This window comes from Anastrepha obliqua, chromosome 4 (assembly GCF_027943255.1).
Source record: "Anastrepha obliqua isolate idAnaObli1 chromosome 4, idAnaObli1_1.0, whole genome shotgun sequence".
NCBI classification, from domain to species: Eukaryota; Metazoa; Arthropoda; class Insecta; order Diptera; family Tephritidae; genus Anastrepha; species Anastrepha obliqua.
In genome coordinates, this window is record NC_072895.1 from 120,528,678 (window position 1) to 120,555,693 (window position 27,016).

Consider the following 27,016-nt stretch of genomic DNA (forward strand, 5'->3'; position numbering starts at 1 on the left):
GGACATCGAGGCATACGCAAGGAAATTCGGTCCCTAGGTTTTACCTAGGGCAGCTACCAACCTACCACATACTTGTAGGTGCTACTATATAAATACATGTATATGTACATATACCGAATAGATAAGCTTTAAGACCTAACACTTAACGCCCCTAGGACTGACCGATCATCAACCACATTCGCTTAGCACATAGCGTTAAACATACAAATGAGAAGTGTCCACCTAGGTCATATAATCCAAATGGAGAAATTTCAAATTGCCACCGATGGTTTCAGGATTTTTAAATAGAAGAAAACCAAAATTAAAAGAAAATATGCATTCCGTAAGTAAAAGAAAAAAAGTAATTCTGAGAGCGTGATGGCTTATTTGCAATTAACCAATTCCAAAATCTTCTACTCCTCGCACCACGGCTGTCGGTTCTATATTACCATACTACTGAGTATTGCCAATCTCGCGCCATTCCCTAATAATTTAAAACCACAATAATTTTCTCTCTTTCCCCATATTTGATCTTCGTGGGCTTTAGTTGAAAGTTTTTAGTAGGCTTGTCGTAGACCTCTATTACTTATATAAGTATATCAGTTTGCCTTTGTTTTATATGTATATTCAAGGTTCAGGATATTTGGAGCTGACACTCCTACGAAAAAAAAGGTATTTTAAACGAACAGTGTTTACGTGACTGTAATCCGAGAGCAAAGAGCTAAAGAAATATGATTTTCAAATGCGCACAAATACAAAAAAGATTCACACAAACAAGTGATGGTTAATATTTTGAAGATGAACTGGAGTTCGAAAATCATATACAAATAATATACAGAGAACGCAAGAAGAAAGTCATCAAAGCGGAAACCAAAGAGCACAAAAGTAGGGAAAAGTGTGCATTATAGAAAAATGAGCAACTTTACTTAAGTTGGGAGAAAGAGAAGAAATTTACCATATATGAGTTTGAGCAAGCAACACAGAACAGCTGTGGAATTATGAGAAGAGCGCGCTTCACTCAGCCAATAATGATAAAAGTGACGATGATAATGATGACGATGATGGCAATGTTGGCTCTCCTGTTGATGATGATATTGATAGCTGACAACAAATATTTTTGTTGTTGTACGCGATTGTAGGCAACTTTTCGGTGTGGTTCATAAACATATCTACCTACGTATGCATGTAAATATGGTAATGTTTACTTTGAGTAAAGTGAATATACGATACTCCATGCATACATATGTATGCGAGCAAATATATATATACATACATATAATATACGAATACTAGAAGCCGCAGCGCTAGCATTGAAATGGGGCAGGTTTTTTTAGATGTCATATAGAATTTCACATCTTTTTCTTGATGTGTCTAATAAATACTTACTGCCAGGCTTAAACGGATAACCTAAACTGTTTTTGTGGCTAAAAGCGCGCTATAAACTTTAATCTCAACACCAATGGCACATCGCAAGGTGGAAATAGTTTTAGAGTATCTACATAATTGACTGCACATTTCAAAGCTTACAAATCTTTATAAGTTAGCGTCCTATGTGGAACGTTGTTAGTTTTTTACTTTTTTTTCAGCTACTCATACTTACATGCCTGAACATACGTATGTACATATATATATACTTATCATTTGCAATCTAGGCACTGTCATTTCTGCCCTTTTATGATAAGGGCCTCTAGTCCTCCCGTATAATGGGCTCTTCGAAGTCTTCTAATCCTGTTTGTTGTTGCGGTCACCGCACATATGCACATATGTATGAATGTATGTACATATGTACTTGTGGTAGTAGGTGTATGCATGGGCAATGCGTGTGGAGTTTGCGCCGACTCTCTATTGTTCCCTCATTCAATATGCACTCTCCGCATTCTCAATGGCCCTTCTTCGTTGCGGCACTCAATTTGCCGTTTTTATGTGCAGCGAGAACAGAAAAAACATAATGGTTCTCTGCAATGCTGCCAAGTGCATGAGCGCAGCGACTTCGTCGGCCGTATTAGTAGCAGCAGTAGCAGCAACAGAATAATAGGAGAAAATTAGTTTGTTTGTTTGTATGTTTACGTATAGGTTTGTTTGAAAAACTGGGAAATCATCCCGTTTCCATTCGGCTGGACGGACGGACAGGCGAGCCTTCGAATGGTTGGTTGGATGAATGGTTGATTCCCGTTTGAATGTGTCTCTACACAGCACAGCACTCCGCTGCAAGCACATATGCATGGGCTTGTGTGATTGTTTGGCCCTCGCGCTTATAGGCATCCGTACATACCTACTTGCATACATATAGTATGTGCCTCACTGTTGCCTGCCTGCTTGCAATCGCACGCACTCACGTACCAGCATACAGGCAGGCAATCAGCCAGCAGCTAAGAGCAGCAGCGCAACGCGGACGCGCTTCTATGCGACTCGACTCAACACTCAGCACACTGACTGACTCTTGGCTGTGCTGTGCTGCAAGGCGACGCGACACAAGGCTGGCTGTTTTACTGACTTTTTATATGGGAGTATATGTATGTATGTATGTACGAGTATTTTGAGTGTGCGGATGAGAAGAAACGAAATTTTTGGGACTTGCACTGTCACTTGGCTGGATTCTATAAATCAGTCAGACATTTTCCCTAAAACGGTGCGGACGTTAAAGTTGAACTGTTACGGAAATCCTGTTGTATGTTAGTTGTTTGACGATTTGGATACACTTTATAAGAATATACAAACAAACTAACATGCATACAAAGAGTGCAAGCATAAATAGTTGGTATTTAGTGTTTGTGTTTTTTTACAATATATATATAAATGTATATGTATATTCTTTTATTTGGAAGTCTCTATGTGCATAGTCTGTTGCGTTGTGTGTTGGCTTTGAAAAATATTTGTTTGTTTGGTTGTCGGTTTATGTGATACACGCATACATACGTACAAGTACGCGCTATGCACTTGGCGCTTCGTTTGCCTGTGTCTGGCTGTCGGTCGTTCTAGCTTACTGCCTTGGCTGGTTGCCCATGTATCCATCCGCCGATCAACTATCCATCCATCTAGGCGGGCAATGCGGCAGCTGCCTTTAGGGCACGTTCGTTCGGTTTCTGCCTCCGTCGGTGAGCGTTTGATTGTGTACGGGCGTATTTTTTTTTGCTTGTTTTATTTGAAGTGACTTGGGGCGCGCACGCCCCCCGCAATTTATATCCATCCCCATCCCCTTGTGTTACTCCCCACTGCGACTATTCCAAGTGCTACAAATACAAATGAACAACAACAAATTGGAGCTTGACGAAAAATTAGAACTTATTGAAAAATGAAAGACCAAAGGCGATAGGAAGTGAAATAAAAATTTGTGTTAAAACCCTCTGCAGCAACAACAAATGAGTTTATTGCACCGATGTGCTAAGGAAAAATGAAAGGTTGAGGAAATATGAAGAAGTGAATAAATACGAAATAAAAGATGAAGAGACTGCAATGGAGAAAATATTGTTTGCAACCAAAAAATTGATTAACTAATTAATAAGCATGACAAAAACAAAGAAAAAACGTTGCGATAAATTATGAATAAAAAAGTGAGGTGCAAGAACAAGATGAATCATTTTAAGTAATTATGCTCGGTAAACAATTAAATAAAAAACAACTCAAAACTTAAATGAAGCGTATGTATACGTGGATGTGTATTGGGATATTACCCATAGATAGTTTAGCAGCTAAATGTTATCAACTTGAAAAGTTACCTACATTTTATAAAATAAGCTAATATTTTGAGAACTCAGATTAAAAGAAAATGTTTGTTTTAGCAATGACAATTTTTTGTGTGTTTTTAATATAGTTCAGGGAAACTTCGTAACCTTCAATTAGGAAAATAGTGATGCATATAATGACAGAATTTCTTAGAACATTGTGACTTACACTTCCGTTTTAATACATCACTTAAGCGACAGAAAGCCAATTCTCTAACTACGTCATGTTATGCTTATTAATATTTGCTATAACTAAACTATTTCTGAGGCTTTTCTTGCAACTAGACAAGTGATTTATTAACGGAAATAAACTGAAACTGGAATTAAAAAATTTGCTGCTTCTAAATAAAATTTTTCTTTAAACCAGAGCTTACTTTTTAATGATGTTATCACTTAGATGACAAATAAGTTGATTTCCCTTTTTATAACTGCAACTGTGGAACGTCTTTAGGATAATAAAATTATTTGAGATAAATTGGCTTTTACTTTCTATTAAATGTTTGTCTTAAAACATGAATAAAAATAAAAAAAAAACAGTTGATTCTCTTAGTTTTGATTTTCTAACTCAAAATAAAGATTTAAAAAAAAATTGGCGTGTAATTTTTTATTACGCCTAGTTTTGATTATGCCATTTTCGACTTTAAGTCAAAATGAGCCAAAAGGACATTTGTTTTAACTGAAATGGCAGACACTTTTTGCCATAAAATTTCATCACCAAAACCACGCAAAAACATAATTTTTTAAGTTTTTTCCTTGGCTTACATTTTTCAGTTGTTTCTTCTTTCTCTTCTATTTACCTATAGAACATTAATGCTTAAAGACTCAATGAGATCATCAATTAATTTGCTAGTTTGAGTTTTGAAGTAGTCATTACAAAGTATGTAATTAAAAAAATGTATATACATGTGCACATACCTTTACAGAATTCTATTAGGTTGCTGAGCAAAGAAAATAATTGAAGATCCAGTTAGGTTAGGTTAGAGGTTGTTAGGAGAGGCCCTACTTGGACGTTAAATCAAAATCATCCACTGTGGTACTATTGCGAGGGGAAAAGTGAGAAAAGAGAAAAAAGAGAGTACAAGGGAAAGTTAAAAAATTAGTACTTTAATAGTAAACTTAACTCAATATTTCATTCGCTTGATGCTGAGATAAAAATCGGCTCCTACAACTTTAATTTAAAATAAAATATGCGCCTATACAAAGGTACTACAACTCCAGATCGTCTTCGTGTAAACAACGGTTGTGTTATTGTATGAACACTTGTGAAATAATTTCTAAATCTTTTTTTTTGTTTTTTGTAGTTTTGTTGCTCTTATCATACATGTTGTTGCACTTGCATCCATATTCATGTAAAAGCATAAAAATTATGTTGGTGTATAAATTTCCATGATTATACCGACATAGTCGTATGTGTGTATGTATTTTCATGCTCGTCGAAAAAGCACAGTTTAAAAACCGTCAAAAACTTAAAACTATAATAATAAAAAACTATAAAAAATGTGCTATGCAATGGAAATAACAGGAAGAGGCCAGAGTCATTGCAGCAGCAGTGACGACCGAGGCAATAATAAAAATAAAATTTCTAATACAAAATGAAAACAAAAACACAACGAAGAACAAGAACAAGAATTGTGTAAACTAAAAAAGTAAAAGAAGAAAACCTCATAAAAATAGTGAATAACAAAAAAGCAGAAGAACTACTATGCACATACATACATACAAACAAACATATGCTGGTTTTGTGTTCGTATGCAATTATGTACGTGTAGCTTAACGAAGGGGAGGAAGTGATGAGCAGCAGCGCCATACAGAACAGTAATAACTGAAGTTGCGGCATAAAGCCATCCGTGCAGCAGTGTGCAGCGCAGCACACCACTACCACCACCATCGCCACCACCGTTTGAGCAATGAGTGAAAGAAGGTAGTAGTAGAAGCAGCGCGGCGGTGAGGTAGTATGCGGTGCGTGGTTTCTATTTTGTTAAGCGTTCAATGCACTCAACGGCACGAAAAACGACGAACCTTGCTGCCTTGCCGCGCTACAGTCGGCCGCATGGACGCATGGTCGGACACGAAAGCAATCGGTCGCGACCGTTCGGTCGGCCAAAGTCATAGGCCGATTAGGGTGCTGGGGGCGACGACGCGCATCTGAACGGCCCAGGCCGAGACAGCAGCGCAGACACATTTGATTTGTTATTCTTCATTATTAGTGTGTCGCTGTGGTTAGTGCGACGGCTGTGTTGTTATTGTTTTTGTTGTTGCATTTTGATTATTATTATTAGTGAAATTGTTTTTACGCGGTGTTGATGATGCCTTTTTGTTTTTGCTTTGTGTCACTAAGCGAATATCAAGCGGCAGAGTTGCAGCTCATGCAGACAAGCATACATATTTACATGCGTGCATACATGCAGGCATGGGAACATGTGTAGGCATATATGTATATATGAACATATGAAGCATCAACGCCGTGTGTGCTTAATTAATACAACTAAGGCAACAATAAGAACAGTAAAATAAATTGGTATACAAATGCAGGAAGTTGGATGGCGTGGCGTGTTGCCGAAGTCAAAGTGTCTGCGAGTGTTTAAGTAAAATACTTTAAAGGCAGTGAACTATCAAAACCAGCTGACATCGCAAGAAAGTGGATTACGCGACGGCAAATTAGCAGCAAATTGTACAAACGTAGTGGTTTGTGTTTCATTTGATGCGCCTTGAAGTATGCACCGTGATTGCTTAAAACACTTATAGACATACATGAATTAAATTAAATAAATAAATATATGCATTCGCTTTGATGTAGTTATGTATGTGTTTAAGTGGAACGAGAACTTTTATGCTTTCTGCATACATTATTTAGCATCTCAAAATTTTTAAGAGGCACACGATTTTCTGATAAAACGTAATGAAAATTAACTAAGCGCTGCTGATTGTACTCGTAAAGACTTTATTAGAATTTGTATTGGTCGCACATGCAAGTAGAGAAATCAAAAATCAATGCATCAGGATCAGTAAATATTAGAATCTATTTATTTTTCAAAGAATTGTTCGTAGATTTACAGCTATGGTTCGTTCGGAATCCTCAACCTTATGTCGCCACCAACTGCAGATCTTTTTCTATGAGAAGCAATTTTCATGCCTAGGCTGGCTGTTTTCCATTGTCTGCCGAGAAGCATTGCGCTATTAGAAAATACTTTTTAACTTGAAAATTAATAGTTTTGAAAGCAATATTAACTCATAATTTTTGGGCTTTCATAAAAAAAATAGCTTTACCTTTGAAAAGCAATATAATTTTATGCCGTACAGGCAGGCCCGTCGTCAAAAATGTCATTAAATCACAGAAATAATCGAGGTTGACTGGCATCTTATGTGTAGTCCTCGTAGCATCGCCCAGGAGCTAAAGACAATAAACCATTTACGCAAAGTTTTACACAAAAATAATGGATTCCTTTTGATGTGTCGACTCATTGGGAAATTATTTTCAGCAAATAAATCACGAATTTTCCGATTCTTCTTAAAGGTCGTCGATTTTCATAATAAATTTCAGTAGTTTTAACGCGTTGTTCTATCATGTAAATTTGAACATTTGTATACTTAAAAAATGTTAAATATGGCATAAAAAATGGTACCGTCTAGAAATTATTTACTATTGACAACTAGGCGTCATTTTTGAAAGATGATTCATTTATATGAGTATCAATTCGTTAAAATGTTTTGAATTTTCATCTGAGGTCACTTGAATCGATAAATACAAATTCCAACGAAGGTACGGGATACAGCAGATGTAACAGAGTTTAATTTTTTTAAATTATACTTTTTTTTAAATTGTAAATATATACTTTTATACTACCATTTGGAATTCGAAGAGAACGTAGCTTCGAATCTCTGGTAAAAGTTTTTTCTAATAGCGGTCGCCTCTCTACCATGAAAAAGATCCTCATAAAAATATCTGCCGTTCGGAGGTGGCGTAAAATTGTAGGTCCCTTCACTTGTAGAACAACATCAAGACGCACACCACAAATAGGAGGAGGAGCTCGGTCAAACACCTGAAAGCGGTATAAGCGCCAATTATTTAAACTAAAAAGGCTTCCTTTTATTATTTTTTCTAGGCAAAAAATAATTTTTCTCCTTTTGTTTTTAGGTAAATGAATTTTCGAAGCGTGTTTTACAATAAATTTATCACGGAGCGCATAAAAAAATTAAAAACGTACTCGCACTTCTTTTGTAAAATGCTTATGCATGAAAAAAACTTTTGGGAAAAAGTCTTCAATATGAAGCACTAAAATTGATATGTAAAAAGCATAAAAAAACGAAAGGCAACTAAAATCCAATAAATATGTTAATAAAAGCCGAGTGCTAAAGAACTTAACGACTTCCGCTTCCGTCGCTCTTTTTACAGTGGCTACAAATAGTGCCCGCACTTCGGTATGTTTGCATTTGTATGTAAAAATCTATATATGAGTGCATGCGCCGGTTGCATAATTTATGCATCTTGATTCCATGTGTGCAACACGTCGCCAGCACCAGCACCAACAACAAGAACAACGGCAACGAATTTAAATGCTAATAATAAGTAATAAAGCGCAGCGCAACACCGCAATAAATCGCACAGCCATTTCAAATTAATTCCATGTTTAAACGTGAAGAAAAAGCAACAAGAATACAAACGTATGTACATACATATGTATGAATGTATACGTATATGTAAATAATATGTGAATAAAAATAATTAAATTGAGCATTAGAAAAATATAAAGTGGTGCGCAAATGGCGTGACAATGTGAGAAAATACTTATTAGTAAAATATTTAAATTTAATGCGTAAGCTGAATGGCAGCTATAAAATAAAAATATAGTGTAATGGGAATAATAAAAAAGCTTCGACAGACAACCGCAACTATAACGCGAACTGCATAGCTAATAACTAGAATAACAACGGCCACTCGTTCTTCTAATAGTTAGTAAAAAAAGCTTCCCTCGCAAAGCCAACCGCAACAACAACAAAAAATAGTGCATAACTGAGGTTAATTGGTATAAAATAATAATCAAGCAACTAGACTCCGTGTGTTTAAAATTATCGAAAAATTTCTAAAACCAAGGTTTTACGCCAAAAAACTAAAAATTAAAATTTTCAGTATTTTTAAATATCCAATCTCTTCTAATTTAGAAACATTTGATGTGAAGGGAAAAATATGCACTGACAGAACTTTCTAACAAACAAATAAAACAAAACACAAAAAGCAAAACGCACAAAAAATAACTAAATAAATCGAAACAGTGCTAATCTCATATTTTGGACCCTATTTGATTAATTGACAACTACAACAAAAATGACTTTGTAATATTGAAAATAGTCAAGGCATAAAACTCGCATCACTATTTCTCAAAAGGAGCAAGGGAAGCACGAAAAAAGGCTGAAAGGTAAAATACTACACAAATTTTATAAAACTAGTTTAATTAGCTCTAGAAAAAATTGAGAGCAAACGCAAGAATTCCATAGCTACATGCACTCATTAATACAAATCTGTGGTAGTGTACCATAAAAGACGAGGGTGACTTCAGTTAAAATTTTTTAATTTTCTATTTTTCAAAGGGAAAAATTATGGGCAAAAGATATGTTTAGATTGTTTACTGAAGCAGCTAGCATAAAAATTAAACAATAGGCTCTTCTATTCGCCACTTCTCTGTTCGCTACCTCTCCGACCTCGCTCAATTGCCGAGAAATTTGTCGTTGCTTTCGCTTGTAAATTTTTCTCAAGAGAGATTGCGAGTAGAGAAGTGGCGAATAGAAGGTGCGTAATATTTTAATGTATTGAACGCTCCATATGTCCTTTTTGATAGTACTCGCATTGCCTATAAATAACTAGGTTACATGTAATTGAACAAAGATTATATACATATACTAGCTTTAACCCGCGGCCCCGCTCGCGTAGGAGTAGTTTTGAGGGATTTGGGATATGTATATAAAAGAATTACAAACAATAATTTCATAGAAAATATTTTTTTATTAATAACCATAATATTACAATACCCGGCATCCGTTGCTATGCCTCGTTGAATAAAATCAAAACAACGAATCAGAAAAATACCAAGCAAAATTATTTTTATTAATTTTCTATCTCAAACCGTTTTTGAACTTTGCATTTGGGTCATAGTTGAACAGCTTATGCGGATTATGAAGTCTAGAGTGTGCTATAAATAGTAGGAAAAACTAAGATTTTTTAGATTAAATTTAAGCAAACATTCGATTATTAGTGACGAATGAGAGTGGTGGCGCGGCCTGGGGGCTGTGGGAAGGGAGTTCCATCATAAAAACATGCCTATAACCTTCATTGGGTGAAAATATGAAGGTATACAAATTTTTACGTCATTTGGTGTTGTCGTTTCGTAGTGATGCGCGGACAACGTACAGACATTCACCTTTATAGTATAGATTAATGAGAGAGACTCAGTTAACAATTTTATCTGCTTTCGATTGGCCAACCACTTGGCGACTTGCGAATAAAACAAACAGCAGATCGTTGTTGTAGAAGCTTACTAAGCCCTGTGAGTTCGGTGTAGTCACCGATCGTCTTCGTCTAATTCATCTAACGGTAGACTCAGAAAATGTGCTGCTGCGACAGTTTAGGTCCAGAGGGAGAGTGGTATTAAGTGAGTAGGTTTGATAGGGCATCTGAATAGGTCGCATGCATTTCTATGAATTTAGCAGCACTGAACACTATTAACAAAACTCAACACAATTAACAAAACAAAGTGATGAGCAAACAAAGATTGGCAAGAACAATTTACGACGCATACACCCTTTTTGGATGTTTGGCCGAGCTCCTCCTCCTATTTGTGGTGTGCGTCTTGATGTTGTTCCACAAATGGAGGGACCTACAGTTTCAAACCGACTCCGAACTAGCAGATATTTTTATGAGGAGCTTTTTTCATGGCAGAAATACGTACACTCGGAGGTTTGCCATTGCCTGCCGAGGGGCGACCGCCATTAGAAAAATGTTTTTCTTAATTTTGGTGTTTCACCGAGATTCGAACCAACGTCCTCTCTGTGCATTCCGAATGGTAATCACGCACCAACCCATTCGACTACGGCGGCCAGCGATATATTATAATATATATAATATATATATATATACGATATATATAACGTTGAACCGACTGTCGTGTGGACGCCATTTCGCTTACTTCATTTAAGATCTTTTCTGCTTGCTTAATTTCTTATAGCTTTCCCTACAAATTTTTCCCTAAGCAAGTGAAGAATTGGCTAATCGTAAGCGTTTTAAATCAAATTTAGAGCACATTTTGAAGGGTAAAGTTCAACTAACTTAGCCTCGAATTGTACTAATCCATGTCCATGGGATGTTTTCGTTATTGCCAAAGTAACGATCCCTAAAACAACCTCGAACCCAAAGGGCTAAATTAGACTAATTAGGTAATTCTGATATAAAACCCACGGACAATAAATAAACACCTTTAGACAACATTCTCTCTATGGCATAGGTTGCTAAGTTTTTGACCGCCACACAAATTGTGAGGATAAAAAGCGCTAATCAAAAGGTCAGCAAAACAAAGTTAAATGAAAAAAAAAAATTTAAAAAGAAAAATTAAAAAAAAAGAAAAGAAAAGGAAGAATTTCAGAAACAGAAAATATTTAGTAGAAAAAGAAATGGTATCTACAAAGCAGTCATATAATGTGTATTAAAATTCTTCGGAGTACGGTCGTTTTCATTTTTTTCTTTTTGAATTGAGTAGGAAACAAATCGTTAAGGCGCCCCCGCTGTTGTATGGCATACACATTTCCCTATAACCCCTTTTTCCAGCAGTCACACCTTCCATCACCCTCGCGCACACACTTAGATATTGTAGTTTTACCCTATTCGCTTGCTTCTGCGGATTATAAAAACCATTGAAGCCAACAAAGATGAAAATATGCAGTTAACAAAAAAGGAGCACAGAAAGAAACAAGTGAGTAAGGGTATGCGCTTAGATGGTCATGGGCATAGGAAAATAATTTAGAGAACAGAAATGAGGAGCCATCCCCACCTAAACACATAATCGCGCATACATATGCATATACTATATACTTATGCTTATATATAATGAAAAAGTATGTATAAGCAACAGCAAATGGATAAATATGTATGCATGTATGTTTGCTTGCATGAATGTTTGAGCTGTAAGATCGCAACTAAGCGAAAAACGGCTCCAAACACAAACACAATAACAAAAGCAATACAAATTAAAGTATTTACAACAACAGCACAAACCTCAACGGTGCTTTAGTTCATAGTACGTACGTATAGGGTTTTTCAGTAAGAGCGCTTCAACTTTTGAACTTTTTTGAATAAAACACAAACGGTTTGACTTTTTTAACTAATTTTTTTTTTTATTATCGAGTTTGAACATATACATTTAAGTATGAAATTCGATTTCTTTTGCATGACCACCGCGTGCACGTTTTACGAAGTCCAATCGTTGAACCCAATTTTCGACCACTCTTTTGCATAAATCGGCCGAAATTCCAGCAATTTCGCGTTCAATATTGGCTCTGAGCTCACAAATCGTCGCCGGCTTGTTACTGTAGACCAATGACTTCACATAACCCCAAAACGGGACGGCTTGTTAAATGGACCGTAAAATGGCCGTAATGCTCTTAAAGTAGCAGCAACAGAACGATTATTTTCATAAAAAATTTGCACGATTTGCAATCGTTGCTCAAATGTGTAGCGTTCCATGATGAAATGTATACTAATGAAGTTTACAAATGACAAGCGAAAAATAAAAAATATTGCGTCGTTCGCCCTTCCTATCGGAAAAAAGTTGAGGTACACCTATTGAATAACCCTATACATATGTAGTTGTCGATTCGTAGTTGATGTTTAGATGCAGAATAAGCGGCAATTGCTATTAAACAATGTACATATGTATGGATGTATGTGCACCACTTTCATTGCGACTGCCTGCGGTGTACCAATCGTCGGTCGCTTGCGCTATGAGCTTCACTCTAATTCGAGCAGCTCCGCTTTAAATACCTGACAGTCAAGCAGGCGCAGCTCACACGCATCGGCTTTTGTCGGCTAAACATTTTATGCCGCATTAGAAGTTGATGCTTAGCGAATTTTTTATTTGCTGGAGACCCTAACCGATGTCGTCTCTATGGCGGCAGACGGCCGTCCTATCAACTACATGCACCATCTACAACCGGCGGCTTCTAATTCCACTGTTTGCACTGGTTTGGTTAACGTTGTTGGTGTTTTCATACCTGTCACATATTGTTGCCTTATAAACGTCCATCACTTCTTCAATCCCAGCAATTTTATACTAAATTGTATGCATTTGCTGTACCAGCATTTTTTATTCACTTTTCCTCACTCTTAATTTCTTGTCGTTAGTTGTTTTTTATTTTTGTACTAATTTTTATTCTTTTCTTTCTGCTGCTACTTTTTATGTAGTAAGCTCGTAAGCTTAGGCGGTCACCGCCACCATCCCCAAAACCGTTGTCATCATCGTCACATTGTCGTTCGTTAGACGGTTGGTTGCTCGTGTGACCATCGGCTGCACGTCGTCTCTCACGTTCACGTCGACGTTTATCGACCGACTTCCAACGGCCAACAAGAGCTCTATTTTACATCATTTTACTTTTTCTTATCATTATTGTTGTTGGCGTGGATATTGCTTGTGTACCACCACCACTGTCTGCAACAACGCTACTACTGTTGCACTTACTACAATCTACACTGGTAACTGCAAAAACATTTATTTCTCAAAAGGGCCCCATACACCTCTTAAAGTTCATTCGTCCATATGCATAAGTGAACACATACATACATATATGTGAGTATACTTATGTGTGGTTGTGTGTAGGTAAACGATTTTTATTTATAACTTTTTTTCGTTCACATCGAATTCCCGTTTATTTTCGTCCTTTCGGTACCTCAACCACTGCATGCAGCTGCCGCTGCTAGGCCGCTCTATTTTCGTCATTATCATCTCTTTCATTAACATGCCAATGTTTACAGCGTTTCGACTGTCGCTGTTAGCTTCTCCATAATATCTCACTTCTCTGTTCACTCTCACTCAACTTCACGGCCTCTATGGTGCTTCCGCTCAATTTCCGCCAAGTCTGCCAATTGTCCTCTATACGTGGAATATAAATGTATGTATTTTATCCTTGTATCATTTCTTAAACTTTTTTGTCACCTCACCTATCTGGACAATTTTCTCTACCTTCAGGAAATTTGTATGCTCTTCTGAACCGCAACACCACTTAATACAATTTTTTGTTTGGGTTGTTCAGCTCTTTAATTAGAGTTTTAATTTTAATTAAAAGTTATTCGTATCGAAATATGTATAATAATTCCATTTAAGAGGTACCCTAAAAGAAATTATTCATGATGTAACAGTTTTAAGGCCAATGTAAGGCCAACAAAAGTAAAATAATTTTTCTAAACTTGCTAAAAAAATTCAAGAGTATTTTAATTAATCCTTACACTTAGTGCTGACACAAATATATTATTATCAAAATATTTAATATAATTATTATTATAATAATATAATAATTGCCATAGTTTTTATGTATTCGTTAAAATATCGATTTCCGATAATAGAATTAGCGCGGCACCTAGCGGATGTTTTTGCCTGCGCCATCTGCCCTCTCGTGGATACAAGCACACCATCAGCTGTTTGTAAACACTCGCGGATAAATGGCTTGGGGAAAAGCAATAAAAAAGAACAAAAAACCATTTGTTTAAAAGCGCGTTTTCTTTAGCAAAACAAAACGAAATTGTTAATGAAAACGTAATAAAAGTCAATTAGAAAAACCAAATATTGAAAATATGTCTTGAAAAGTGTGCATTCGGTTCATTCCACTATGAGTGATAGGTGTGTGAGTGCGAGGCGAACGGGCGTAGCCAACCCTTACAAAATTGTACCAAGTTAATAAAAATTCTCAAATTTTTTTTATTTTTATTACAGTGGCGTTGTGATATCACTGAGCAGCACAGACTCCAATACAGGCTCGAGTGAAGATGCATCGGAACCGGGCTCACCATTCAGCCAACACTCAATAATAGGCGACGAACAACAGAGCAATTCGCCCGCCAAGGCTTGTAAAAGTGGCTCCGAAAGCCATAGAATCATGCCAACACAAACAAAATTGGCTCCGGCGAAAGGCAACGCCAACAGTGGACAAGCGACAAATGTTAGCTCGAATGCTTCCACTAGTGGCTCAAACGTCCATGCACACACTGTCTCTGGAACAAATAGCAATAGTAACAATAACACTGCCAAATTGAAACAAATACAACAGCAACAACAAAAAAACAACACTGCCACCACACGTAATGGACTACCTACACTTCAATGGCCCTGGAATACAGCGTCAAGTAGTAGTACCGCACATCCAACTAACTCGCCAGGGTCTGCGCAACAAACTAAAAAGCGTAGTGCTGTTAGTGTAACGTCTTCAGATAATAACTCAGGTAAAAAAGCAAGGTACGCTGGTGCTGATAGCGCGACCAATTGTTCTTCCGCGAGCACGTCCTCCAGCGCAAGTGGAATTAGCGCTGCAAAAAGACTGAAAGCGGCGGCATTAGAGGAGTCGCAGACGAAAATCACCGGTTACTTTAAGTCTCAAATGAAATCGCAAATCCATCAAAATAATATCACTAAACGCAATATGGAATCTGTGCTGATCGCGGCCTGTAGTTCGTCGGGCACTGGTATGAGTACAACTTCGCTTACAATGAGTGCACCTGCCACTACTGCCTCACTAAACAAATACTTCAACATATTAGCGCAGTTGAAGGAGAATAGCAACCTCAATAACAGCGGCGGTAGTAGCAACAATAACTCTATACCCAAACCAGCTCTAATTTCATCATCTACGCCATTAAATAGTAACATAATTGCAGCAGCTCCATCGGCGCCGACTTCAAACTCTGCCACACCATCAACATCTGTCACATCGGGTTCCTCCGCAGGTGGTGTGATTGCACTTACCGCAGCCACTGCGATGCCGACCATGCCGGTGCCTGCTTTGAAAAAGATCGAACGGAGTAAACCTACCAAAATTGCTCAGGTTGCACCTAATTTGCGAAAAACTCCTTCAGCTTCGGGAAACTATACAAATGGGACCGGTAAATCACCTGCTAAAAAGCATGTAGCCATAGCGCCGCGTACGCCTGAAATGAAACAACAACAGATGCAGCAACAGCAACAACAAGCCGCAGCGAAAGCTGAAGCAGCTGCTGCAAAACAGGCGGCCACGTCAGCTACACAACAGCCTCAAACAGCCACTCAGGTGACGGCAAACCAACCAGCAGTACTGCTTACTGCCATACGTTTGCCTGCACAAACAACAAATGCGTCTACGCCAGCAACGGCCACACAGCTGAAGTCAGCAGTAGCTCCTCCGAAGTTAGCGCCGGTTGCAACAGCTACTGCGACAACAACCACTGCCGCACCTGCAACTGGTCAGACGCTTTATCAACTTCCCGCCGTACAACTGCCGAATCTAGTCCAACTGCCTCAGCTATTAGCTGCCACCAATGGCGCAAATATAATGCAGTTGAACAATGTTGCAACAGCAGCGAAAAATGCCAATACAACAGCGGCCGCTGCAGCCGCCGCAGCAACGTCAGCACAAGCTGCACAGGCAGCAGCCGCCCAATATTTTCTTAATGGTACTGTGTTTAAACTGCAGCAATTCACTACTGCAACTACAACAACAGCAACTTCAGCGGTGGCTGCCGCTAGTGCCGCTGCCACTGCCAACCCATTCAACTTGATGACTGCCGCAGACCTGCAAGATATACTCATTAAGCAGCAACAACAGCTGCAACAACAACAACAACTGCAATTACAGCAACAACAGAAGGCTGCGGCCGTTGCTGCCGCTGCAGCCGCTTCGGCTACAAACTCAAGTTTCCAGGAGATCTTCCAGCAGCAAATCGCTGCGGCTATTGCGGCGAATCAGCAGCAGCAGCAGCAACAACAACAGCAGCAATTTCAACAGCTACAACGCTTGGGAGCAGCGGCTGCACAACCGGTATTCATGGCCACTCCAGCGGGCCTGCTGCTAAACGCGGCCTCACTACCAGCCATGCTGGCACAAGCGGCTGCTGCGCTAGCTGTGAATAACAGCCAACAGCAACAACAACAAAAGCAAATTCAAATGCAGCAGCCACAGCAACTGCCTGCCCTTCAACCGATACAGCCAAGTGCGCTACCTGCTTTAAGTTCCATATTCGCTGGTGCAGCTCAGCAACAACAGCAGCAAGCTGGTGCCACGCATGAGCACCACACTGACTTCCAGCAACAGCAGCAACAACTTTTAGCGTTTTTCCAACAACAACAACAGCAGCAACAACCACAATTTATAACAGCAACTCAGCCACCACCCCTGTCGGCTGTAAATGTGACCTCGGCGCCAAGTGCATCTTCGGCAGGAACATTAACGCCACTGCCAGTTAACGCAACCACAACCGTCACCCCTGTCAATAACGTGAACACTGCCAAATTGGCTATAGTAAAAGCAAACACTGCCTCTACAGCTCCACAACAATTTACAACACTGAATTCGCAGCCGCCGCCATTGGTCACTATTTCACATGGCAAAACACGCGCCGCGGCAATAGCGCCGGCAACTGTTAACAGCACTCCTGTGAACACTAGCGCATCGGCAAACAAACCAGCAGCACTTGCAAAACCGTATCAGAAGCGAATGCCAAAAGTCGCGCCAACGCCGGTACCAGTAGCGCCCGCACCAAGCAAACCTTCACTAGCAAGTGCCAAAGCGAAGATCTCTACCAATTGTAAAATCATTGCCACGCCTACTACGCCGCCTCCATTAGTGCCAGCGTTGAGTAGCAGCTCTAGCAATTGTGGAAACATTGCGTCGTCACCCACCAGTCGTACTGCTCCAATGACGAAGCAATTGCTACCTGCTGCTGGACTGCCTACGCCTGCACTCATAAGCATCGCACCCGCACCGGCTACGAATACAACAACAACTACCGCGGCAGGCGGTGTCAATGCAACAGTAATTCCAAGTGCCATTAAATTGTCACCATTACCGCCGCTTGCTCCGAAAATAAGCATAACGCCAACACCAATAACAACCACAATACCTTCCCCAGCGCCACCAACAGCAAAAGCAATCATTGCCAGCACTACTGTTACTTCAACCACAAACACAACTTCCACTCCTGATCTCTTCGACTTGGTTAAAAATTCGAATGGCGCCGTCACAATAGCTGCACCCCTCACAAGCAGTAGCATCAGCAGTAACAGCAACAGTAGCAAAAATAACGTATTCAACAAGTGTACTTCGCTACTGCCATCATTCTGCAACTCATCACTGTCGTCGTATTCATCCGCGTCCTCGCCTTCTCTTTGCTCCACTTCCAACACCACATCGAGCGATAGTTTCTGCTCCAAGATCAAAGAGGAGCCTCTGGATGAAGTTGCCGCTGTCCCGTCTGCTAACACATCCGATAGCGGTATTAAATTGGAAAGCTTTACTGCATCAACGCATAATCAAATGCTACTGGGGGATATTAAGGTCGAACTAATGGAAGACACAACTGAAATGTACCCCTCAACTAGCACCGGTACTTCGGCCAGCATCGTCAAAGGCATCACACAAGCGAATGAATATTCATCGTACTCGTTTAGCTCACACTCGAATTCCGTGTCTTCGGCAGCTGATCTCTCGCTTGAAGCATCTACCCCACCGTCGCTCTCTTCGCTATCCGCCTCCTGTTCCTCTGCGCCATCCCCAGCACCTTCTTCGTCGGTGGGTGCGTCACCGCGCAATTCCCCGCCTCCACTGCCGCCAACACAACCATGTGAATCAAATTCTGCATCTCTTAGCTCAGAATCATCCGCATCATGTGTCACTGCAGGTACGGGCAGAGATATGCTTAGCGAAATGGTAACATCTTCATGCATATCATCCAATCTTACGTCGGATGTGTCGAACTCGGTAGATGGCACAACGGCGAATCAGAAGGTGCTTACCGCCGGATTCGAAAATATAGAAAAGGATGCCAATGTGGATGAGGAAATCGGCGAAAAACGCGATTTACCCACACCGGAGTCTGGCATTGGAGGCAGTTTGACAGCTAGCGAAAGCAGCGAATCCATCGTCAGCTCAATGTAAGTTTACATAATGCTTTAAATCTATAAAAAAAGAAGTTAATCACTTTTTATGTTTTTTCATATATTTTATTAGCTCAAATAATAGCAGTAAAGCTGAAGTAATCGCTAACATCATCAATTCGATTGACTCCAATTCGCCGCCTCCCACTCCACTGTCCGGCATTAGCGCCAGCAGTGCAGATAGCGCAAGCCGCAGCATCGGCTGCTTGCGTTCCACCTCCAGCGATAACAATTCAATCAACAGCAATGTACCATCACCGATCTCACCACCTACGACTTTCAGCGCTGATTTAAGTATTGGCGCTTCTTTATCGGAAACAACAACAAGTTCTACCTCCAACAGTGCCGTGCCTATTGCATCCAATTTGCCTAACAGCATTGACAATAGCAATTCGAACAGCTGCACCAGCAGTAGTAGTAGCAGCATCAGCGGCGATCCGCAGTCAACGTCCAGTAGCAGCAATTGCTTCAACTCTACACCTACACTCATCGACACCAAACTCGCTGAGTCCAACAGTGAATCACTGCCTAAATGTGCTATCTCGCCAATACTCTCACAGCCGAAAACTATACGTTTCCCTGCAGAAGCAGGCGGTTTTCGCTATGGTCCAAAAGGTGCAAAACGTCATGATGGCGTATGTTACTGGGATAAATGCAATAAGAAGCATGACAGCTGCTCCAAATTACTGGATCATATGCAGACACAACATGTGAACACACAAACCGGTCCATTCTCATGCCTCTGGGTCGGTTGCAAGGTATATAACAAGGAATCGTGTTCGCGCCGCTGGTTGGAACGGCATGTACTGTCTCATGGAGGTTCCAAGCAGTTCAAGTGCATTGTCGAAGGATGCGGACTTCGTTTTGGATCACAGGTAAAAACGCGGCATAAAGAATTTTCTTAATTTCTCAATTAATTATTTAAATATTACAATCTACTTTCATATAAAGCTGGCTCTGCAAAAACATATTAATAATCATTTTACGGCTACCGAAAATAAGGAGAGCTCGAACAAACGTACCTCAGATCCACCAGTGCCCAAACAATTGCGAAAGAATGGCAAAAAGTTGCGCTATCGACGTCAACCATTCTCAGGTAATTATTTTCTGTGCCAAGTCGAAAGTGCGTTTCATAAATATGGATCAGGGGCTTATAAGTTTTGACAATTGATATGAAAAATCGCGTGCATTTTTGACAATGTTTTTTTTTTGTTTTTTTTTTTTTTTATTTTGCTGACGATGTTGGGCGTTTTCTTCCATATAAAAATTTCGAGCATTTTGTTATATGCAGAAAATGCACAAAACCGCCCACAAAAAAAGTGCGTGCAGCGTAGTACACATAATAGAAGTGAAATTTTCAAGGCAGACAAAGAAAGAAGGAGAGACCCGAGAATAAGAGAGAGAGAGAAAGAATATATATCTGATGCTTTCCATTTAAATTCAACCGGGCTATTCGGGTCATGTTCTTCGATTTCGATGTAACTTAAATATGTTGCTCTCTGGTCAAAATAATGAGACACGTATTTTTTTGTTCGCCCGAAAAAATTTTTTTTCAAGAGTTATCGGCAATTTTGTTTTTCGCCTCAAACTCGATTTTTTTTAATTATATAAGAAATTTTTTTTTTAAATGCCCATAACTTAGTCAAAAATGAACCGATTTTAATAATTTTGGGTTCAAAATGATCGTAATTACATACACAAGCGACTTCATGTAGAAACAATTGCAAAAAAGTAGTTGAAATTTTTTTATTTAGCAAAAAAGAAAAAAAAATGAAATTTTTTCGAAATTCAATATTTCAAAAAGTGTATTTTTTTTTTTTTATAACTTTTTCCAAATCAAAAGGACATCTCAAACTTTAATTGAGCTGCATGCCTAGTAGCTAAAATGCGTTGTTTTTGAGTAATGAATTTTTGAATAAACACCCTGTTTCGCACTTTTTGTTTTTCGCAAAATAAAAAATTTTCAACTACTTTTTTGCAACTATTTCTATATGAAATCGCTCGTGTAAGTAATGACGATCATTTTGAACCCAAAATTATTAAAATCGGTTCATTTTTGACTAAGTTATGAGCATTTAAAAAAAAAAAAATCTTATATTATTAAAAAAAATCGATTTTGAGCCGAAAAACAAAATTGCCGATAAAGCTAGAAAAAAATTTTTTTTGGGCGAAAAAAAAATACGTGTCTCATTATTTTGACCAGAGAGCAACATATTTGAGTTACATCGAAATCGAAGAACATGTCCCGAAAAGCCCTTTTGAATTGAAATGGAAAGAATCTATATAAGAAATTTTTTTTAATTGCTCATAGCTTAGTCAAAAATAAGCCGATTTGAATGATTCTGGGTTCAAAATAATCGTAATTACTTACATAAGCGATTTCATGGAGAAATAGTTGCAAAAAAGTAGTTGAAAATTTTTTATTTTGCGAAAAACAAAAAGTGCGAAACAGGGTGTTTACTCAAAAATTCATTACTCAAAAACAACTCATTTTAGCTACTAGGCATGCAGCTCAATTAAAGTTTGAGATGTCCTTTTGATTTGGAAAAAGTTATAAAAAAAAAAAAAATACACTTTTTGAAATATTGAATTTCGAAAAAATTTCAATTTTTTTTCTTTTTTGCTAAATAAAAAAATTTCAACTACTTTTTTGCAATTGTTTCTACATGAAGTCGCTTGTGTATGTAATTACGATCATTTTGAACCCAAAATTATTAAAATCGGTTCATTTTTGACTAAGTTATGGGCATTTAAAAAAAAAATTTTCTTATATAATTAAAAAAAATCGAGTTTGAGGCGAAAAACAAAATTGCCGATAACTCTTGAAAAAAACTTTTTTCGGGCGAACAAAAAAATACGTGTCTCATTATTTTGACCAGAGAGCAACATATTTAAGTTACATCGAAATCGAAGAACATGACCCGAATAGCCCGGTTGAATTTAAATGGAAAGCATCATCTAAATAAATTCACAACATTTGCAGAGAATACAAATAGACAAAATTGACAAAAAACGCAGAAGGGTCAACCGGTGTAGGTGAACGGCGGACACAAACCGTGGCAACAACGCACACTACTCCGAGCGTTTATCACCCACACAAATGCAGCGATTCCAGGACCGCAGCAATGGCACAAATTACCGCAAGGCAATACCAATGAATCCGACGCCGGAATGGATGGCACTTTAAAGTACGCACAAGCACTAGCCAGGAAACGGAAATAAGCGCCAAAGAGTAGGCACCAAAAAAAAAAACGCCAAATAAATGAGACCAAAAAACGCCCCAAAGAGTAGGCACCAAGGAAATATAACGCCAAAAAGTAGGCACCAAAAATATATTTTCTACAAGTTTGCACGAACAAACAAGCGCCAAAAAGTAGGCAGAGTAATTTCTCACTAGAAATGAGCAACCACAAGGAAAAACTCGGGGAAAAATAGGCTAAAGTGTATCTAAGATATATATAAGGTATAGCTCTCTCTCTCCTTTCCCTCTACGTTATATCTTTTTTCTCTCTCACGGAACGAAAATGCCCAAAACGTTGCTTGGCCTTGAAATTTTACTCTCCATTCTCGCTCGTCCATCGACGCCTAAAATGTTCCACTTCAAAAATTGTCAAAAACAACGCAATTTTCGAGGCACTTCAAACTTGCACTTTATCCTTCCAAAATTCAATGGGCTATAAAACCGCATAGTAGAATTTTTCCTAAAAATTCTGATTGAACGCTTGGAATTTTGGTGATTTTTTCTTTTTTAATTTGCACAAAATTTGCAATTGGAATTTATATAATTTCTGTATGATGATTGTACCAGTTGAATGAATTTTATTTTCATAAATAAATAAAATTAAAAAGGAAACGCAAGTTTGCAAAACTTAAAAACTCATTAATTTGTGCTATAATTATGAAACGCGCTTTGTCCACAAACTTCAAGTTACTATCTGCCAATTTATATCTGGCGTTTTTTAAGAGCTTGAGAACTTAAAATGATAATACAAAACAGAAATATTGTTGGAATGATTTTTTTTTTTTAATTTAATTTTATTTATTTTGCTTAATTATTTTTTCCCCGTTTTATTTTATTTTATTTATTTATTTTTTATTTTTCGTTTTATTTTATTAATTTATTTTTTATTTTTCGTTTTATTTTATTTATTTATTTTTTATTTTTCGTTTTATTTTATTTATTTATTAAATATTTTTTTTTTAATTATTTATTTTTTGTTTTATTTTATTTTTTTTCTTTTAATTTTTTATTTATTTATTTATTTTTTTTTTTTGTATTTATTTTTTTTTTTTTTTAATATGAACCGTTTTATGTTCGCCGCGGCTACGAGTTTGCATGGCCAAGCCAATTTTTTTTTCCAATAAATCTGGCCGTATAACGTCAATGGAGGCTTGAATATTGCAATAAATCGATTGTTGTAGTAGCATAAACATTTCGCATACCTGTTTGCGGAATGCTGCTGAAGTGACAGTCCTTATGCGGATATAAATCCGAATCGTTCCCAATTACGTAGAACCGACTTTCGTGCGAACGGGCAATAAATCGATCGTTAAGTGCGCCATACAAGTTGCGCCGTCTTGTTGGAACCGAATGTCGTCGATGGTTAGCTGATTAATTTTTGGAAACAAAATTTAGTCAGCATGGCTCGATAGCGCCACCATTCGCCGTAATGGTAGCTTTTTTCTAATTTCGAAAGAAATAAAGACCGACTATATCACCAGGGCGCTGTAAACTTCGCGAAAATATTTATTTATTAATTTTTTTAAGTAAATTTTCACAATTTGGAAACGTTGTTCTAGCGTTAAATGCTTCATGACGACTTGCCAAACCTTACCGAACAGAAATGTTAACACAGTTTGGCATTCTCAGCAGTCATACAGTAGTTATCGATATCGATAGTTCTCATGCAGCTAAAAAACACCCGATACATTTTTTTATGTTTATTTTATTTATTTATTTATTCTAATTTGCTGCAGCGCGAATGTTCGACTTCTTTGATGCCGGAATAATGGAAGGTCTTCAGCATCGTCTGCGTCAGATTAGCGTGCTTTCTGATGGCTGTAGCGCGATAACATTTCATGGTCAATGCATGATGCAGCGCCGCACACGGCAAGGTACTTACGAAAGTTTCGTTTCTTGGACGCCTCGTGAAATGTAAGTAAACCTACAACAACCAATTTTTTATTGATATGAAACGATTCTTTTTTGCTATAGCATATCCGATGAGTGGGTCCCAACTTGCGAGGGACCATACACAAAGACAGTTAACATTAGACAAATGCGTCCTGCAGAGAAGATTAAGGTTGAGGGTCTACTTGCCACTGCTTACAAATTACCATATTCGCCTAACCTCTTCGATGATGTCGACGACGAAGATGAGGAGGATGAAGAGGAAGGTTCCAATGATGAGGACGAAGATGATGAAAATAGTGAGTATGCAAGCAATATCAGTATATTAGCAGAGTAGTAAAAAAATATTGATGTGATCTTTAACAAACTACTTTCTTGTTCTGCTTTAGATGACGAAGAAGAATTAGCTACTTTAGTAGAAACGGTGCGCAGCTCACAACAGCAAAGTGTAATTGCTATTTCCCGATTGCAAATGCAGCAGCGCCGCAAGCATCCCCGTAAGCCGATGAAACGTGTGCATATAGAAACGCCATTAAATGTTTAAAAAATTGAAGAAAGTTATGGTGGAATATACACTACAACGGCCCAATGATCTCCTACAGAGAATAGCAAAAGATGCAAAAAATGCAGCGCTAAGTTGCGACGTCTATCCTTGTGTGATTGTAACAAACCGGAAAATATATCGATGCTTTGGAGGCAATCTAATTTAGTGGTTAATTGGTTAATTTGAAACAGTTTCATTATCGTGTATCAGCAGCGCACACTACTACGCAACGGATTTAGACGAGTTTGGTATGAAAACTGCAGGTCAACTATACAACATAGATAAGTTTTTAGTATTTTTTGTTTAGAATTATTCTGAATATTGAATTGAACATACAAACAAATGTAAATTGTAATCGCACCTAAGTTCAGATATATATTTTGGATTAATTTTATTTTTTATAAATGTATTAAAAATTTAACATAACAAATTATTGTAGAGCAAAACGTAGAAATTATATTTAGCAGTTACAATAAGAAAATTAGCATACATATAAAGATGTTTTTTTTTGTTTTTGTGTTTTTACCAATAACAAGTAAGCCACTTTTAAATCGCGTAACAGCAAAACAAGAAAAAGTGTGTCAAGTTCTAATTGATTAATTTATATTTATTAATTTATAGGCGTTTTTAGTTGATTTTGTCTGCTTTAGCAAAATGTTTTTATTTGTTTTAGTAAGCTTAATTATTATTTTTAATATTTGAGTAATAGTTTAAAGTTATCCATTCTTATACTTTGGAATATCAAGCATTTACCAGCAGTTAAATGTATGTAAATGTCTCATAGCACATAATTGTTGTAATATAGAGTAGTACTGTAAGGTGCTTCAGAGTGCTGTAAGTGACTTCAATGAAGCAATTCAATTCCATTGTTTTTAGCAACAAAGTTTCATAAAAAAAAGTTTAGCTAAATGCCATGTGATACCTTAGTTGATTTTTTTTTTTGTAAATTTTATCAAACTTATTTGTCGTGATTTATAGTTAAAAAAAATAACAAAAATGAGTTAAGGGGGAACGTCACTATGAACGCGTGAAAATTAAGTGAGTTTCATGAATTTTTTTTTATAAGTAGGGATGAGTATTTGAGGATCGGACAAATTAAAATTTATTTAACATATATTCAACTATACTGACACGAATTTTTATTAAAAAATACTGATAATTACAATTGCTATTAATATTAAGCCAATGACGTCATAAAAAACTGATGCACCCTGGTGGCCACGATACAGCGGTGAAAAATCATCTGAAAGCAAAAAACCAAAAAAATGCTTAATCTATACATCAATGGCTATGGGATACGGTACACTAGTCAGGGCTAGTTTACTGGGGCGGCAGCCCTTGGTCGGGAAAAACCCGAGTCATTCCGGTAACGTAGAACCGGCTGCCAATGGCTATCGTCGTACGTGGCGGTTTTTTTTTTTTAATTTATATATATATATTTTTTTTTTTCGAAAGGCTAAAAAAAATATTAATTTTTGGAATTCTTGAAAACGGCTGTGTATGACTATAGCCAATACATGCACAATAATTAAAAAAAAATTAAAATCGGTTCATAAGTCTTCGAGAAATCGAGGCCACCGTGTTCAGAAAAGTCGTTTTGAGAAAAACGCGTTTAAAGTTTTCATTGGCCGTTGCAACTCACTCCCTGCACTTATTGTATTGGGTATAACTTCGTCAATTTTCAAGATTTTAAGTAAATTTTTTTTTACATACATATTTTTGAATATATCTAGTTTAAGAAAATGCAAAAAAAAAAAATCGATTTTATTTTGAAAAATCACACTGGTATTCCCCCTTAAAACGGAAATCAAGCTTGATTTAATATTTTTGGCGTTATTCGGTAACTGCTAATATGCATTTTCTTTTTATAATGAAGAAAATATACGAAACGAAGTGCGTATTAATAAACTGAATGCTGAGTTATGAAATCGGCCTGAATTCCTTAGTTTTTTTTCTGAATATAAAAGGAGTATTAAAACAGAATTTCAACAAAGTAATTTAAATTTGCGAAATTCCGCGCCAATCGATTGTTAAAAAATACAACGAATTCTACAAAATCCGCTTGTTGCTATCATGACAAACACTTTTAGCGCCCTTTGAAGAAATCACTTACAAGCGCTATCACAAAGCACTTTATAAGACAGAACCTTATCAAAAAACGCGCCAACCAGCCAACAGCATAGGGCACAATTGGCCACTAGCCCACCCGTTAAGGAAGTTGCAAAGAGAAAACAAATGAACAAATTTCATATTTTTTATTTGTAAATAAATATGCTTATATGCATAGTTTTTGTTAATGTTTATATTTTTTAGACATGGTTTTAATTTTTTTTAATATAAAGAGGAGCCACTTAGTTGCGTAGATCTGAACGCTAACAAATGTCATGCAATGCAAAGCAAATACAAGAAGACTTTTTGAAACTGCTATTTAATTGATACAAACGTATGTATTTAAGTATTTTGTATGTCAAGTACAAGCCGCATA

At 37.5% G+C, this 27,016-nt stretch overlaps 1 protein-coding gene and 1 long non-coding RNA gene across 2 annotated transcripts; one reads left to right on the forward strand and one right to left on the reverse strand.

The window, feature by feature from the left end:
* Positions 1-13,519: 13,519 nt before the first annotated feature.
* Positions 13,520-14,054, reverse strand: LOC129245636 (uncharacterized). Its single transcript, XR_008582421.1, has 2 exons — positions 13,900-14,054; positions 13,520-13,831 (listed from the first exon to the last, which is right to left on the reverse strand). It is a non-coding gene; the product is annotated as an uncharacterized LOC129245636 (long non-coding RNA).
* A 327-nt stretch (positions 14,055-14,381) lies between these two features.
* LOC129245637 (zinc finger protein jing) lies at positions 14,382-25,944 on the forward strand. The gene is made up of 7 exons (XM_054883933.1): positions 14,382-14,575; positions 14,669-18,853; positions 18,930-19,731; positions 19,808-19,952; positions 23,834-24,011; positions 24,072-24,286; positions 24,377-25,944. Exons 1-7 carry the CDS (start codon positions 14,565-14,567, stop codon positions 24,529-24,531), a joined length of 5,691 nt encoding a protein of 1,896 aa, XP_054739908.1. The 5' UTR covers positions 14,382-14,564; the 3' UTR covers positions 24,532-25,944.
* The last annotated feature ends 1,072 nt before the right edge of the window (positions 25,945-27,016 follow it).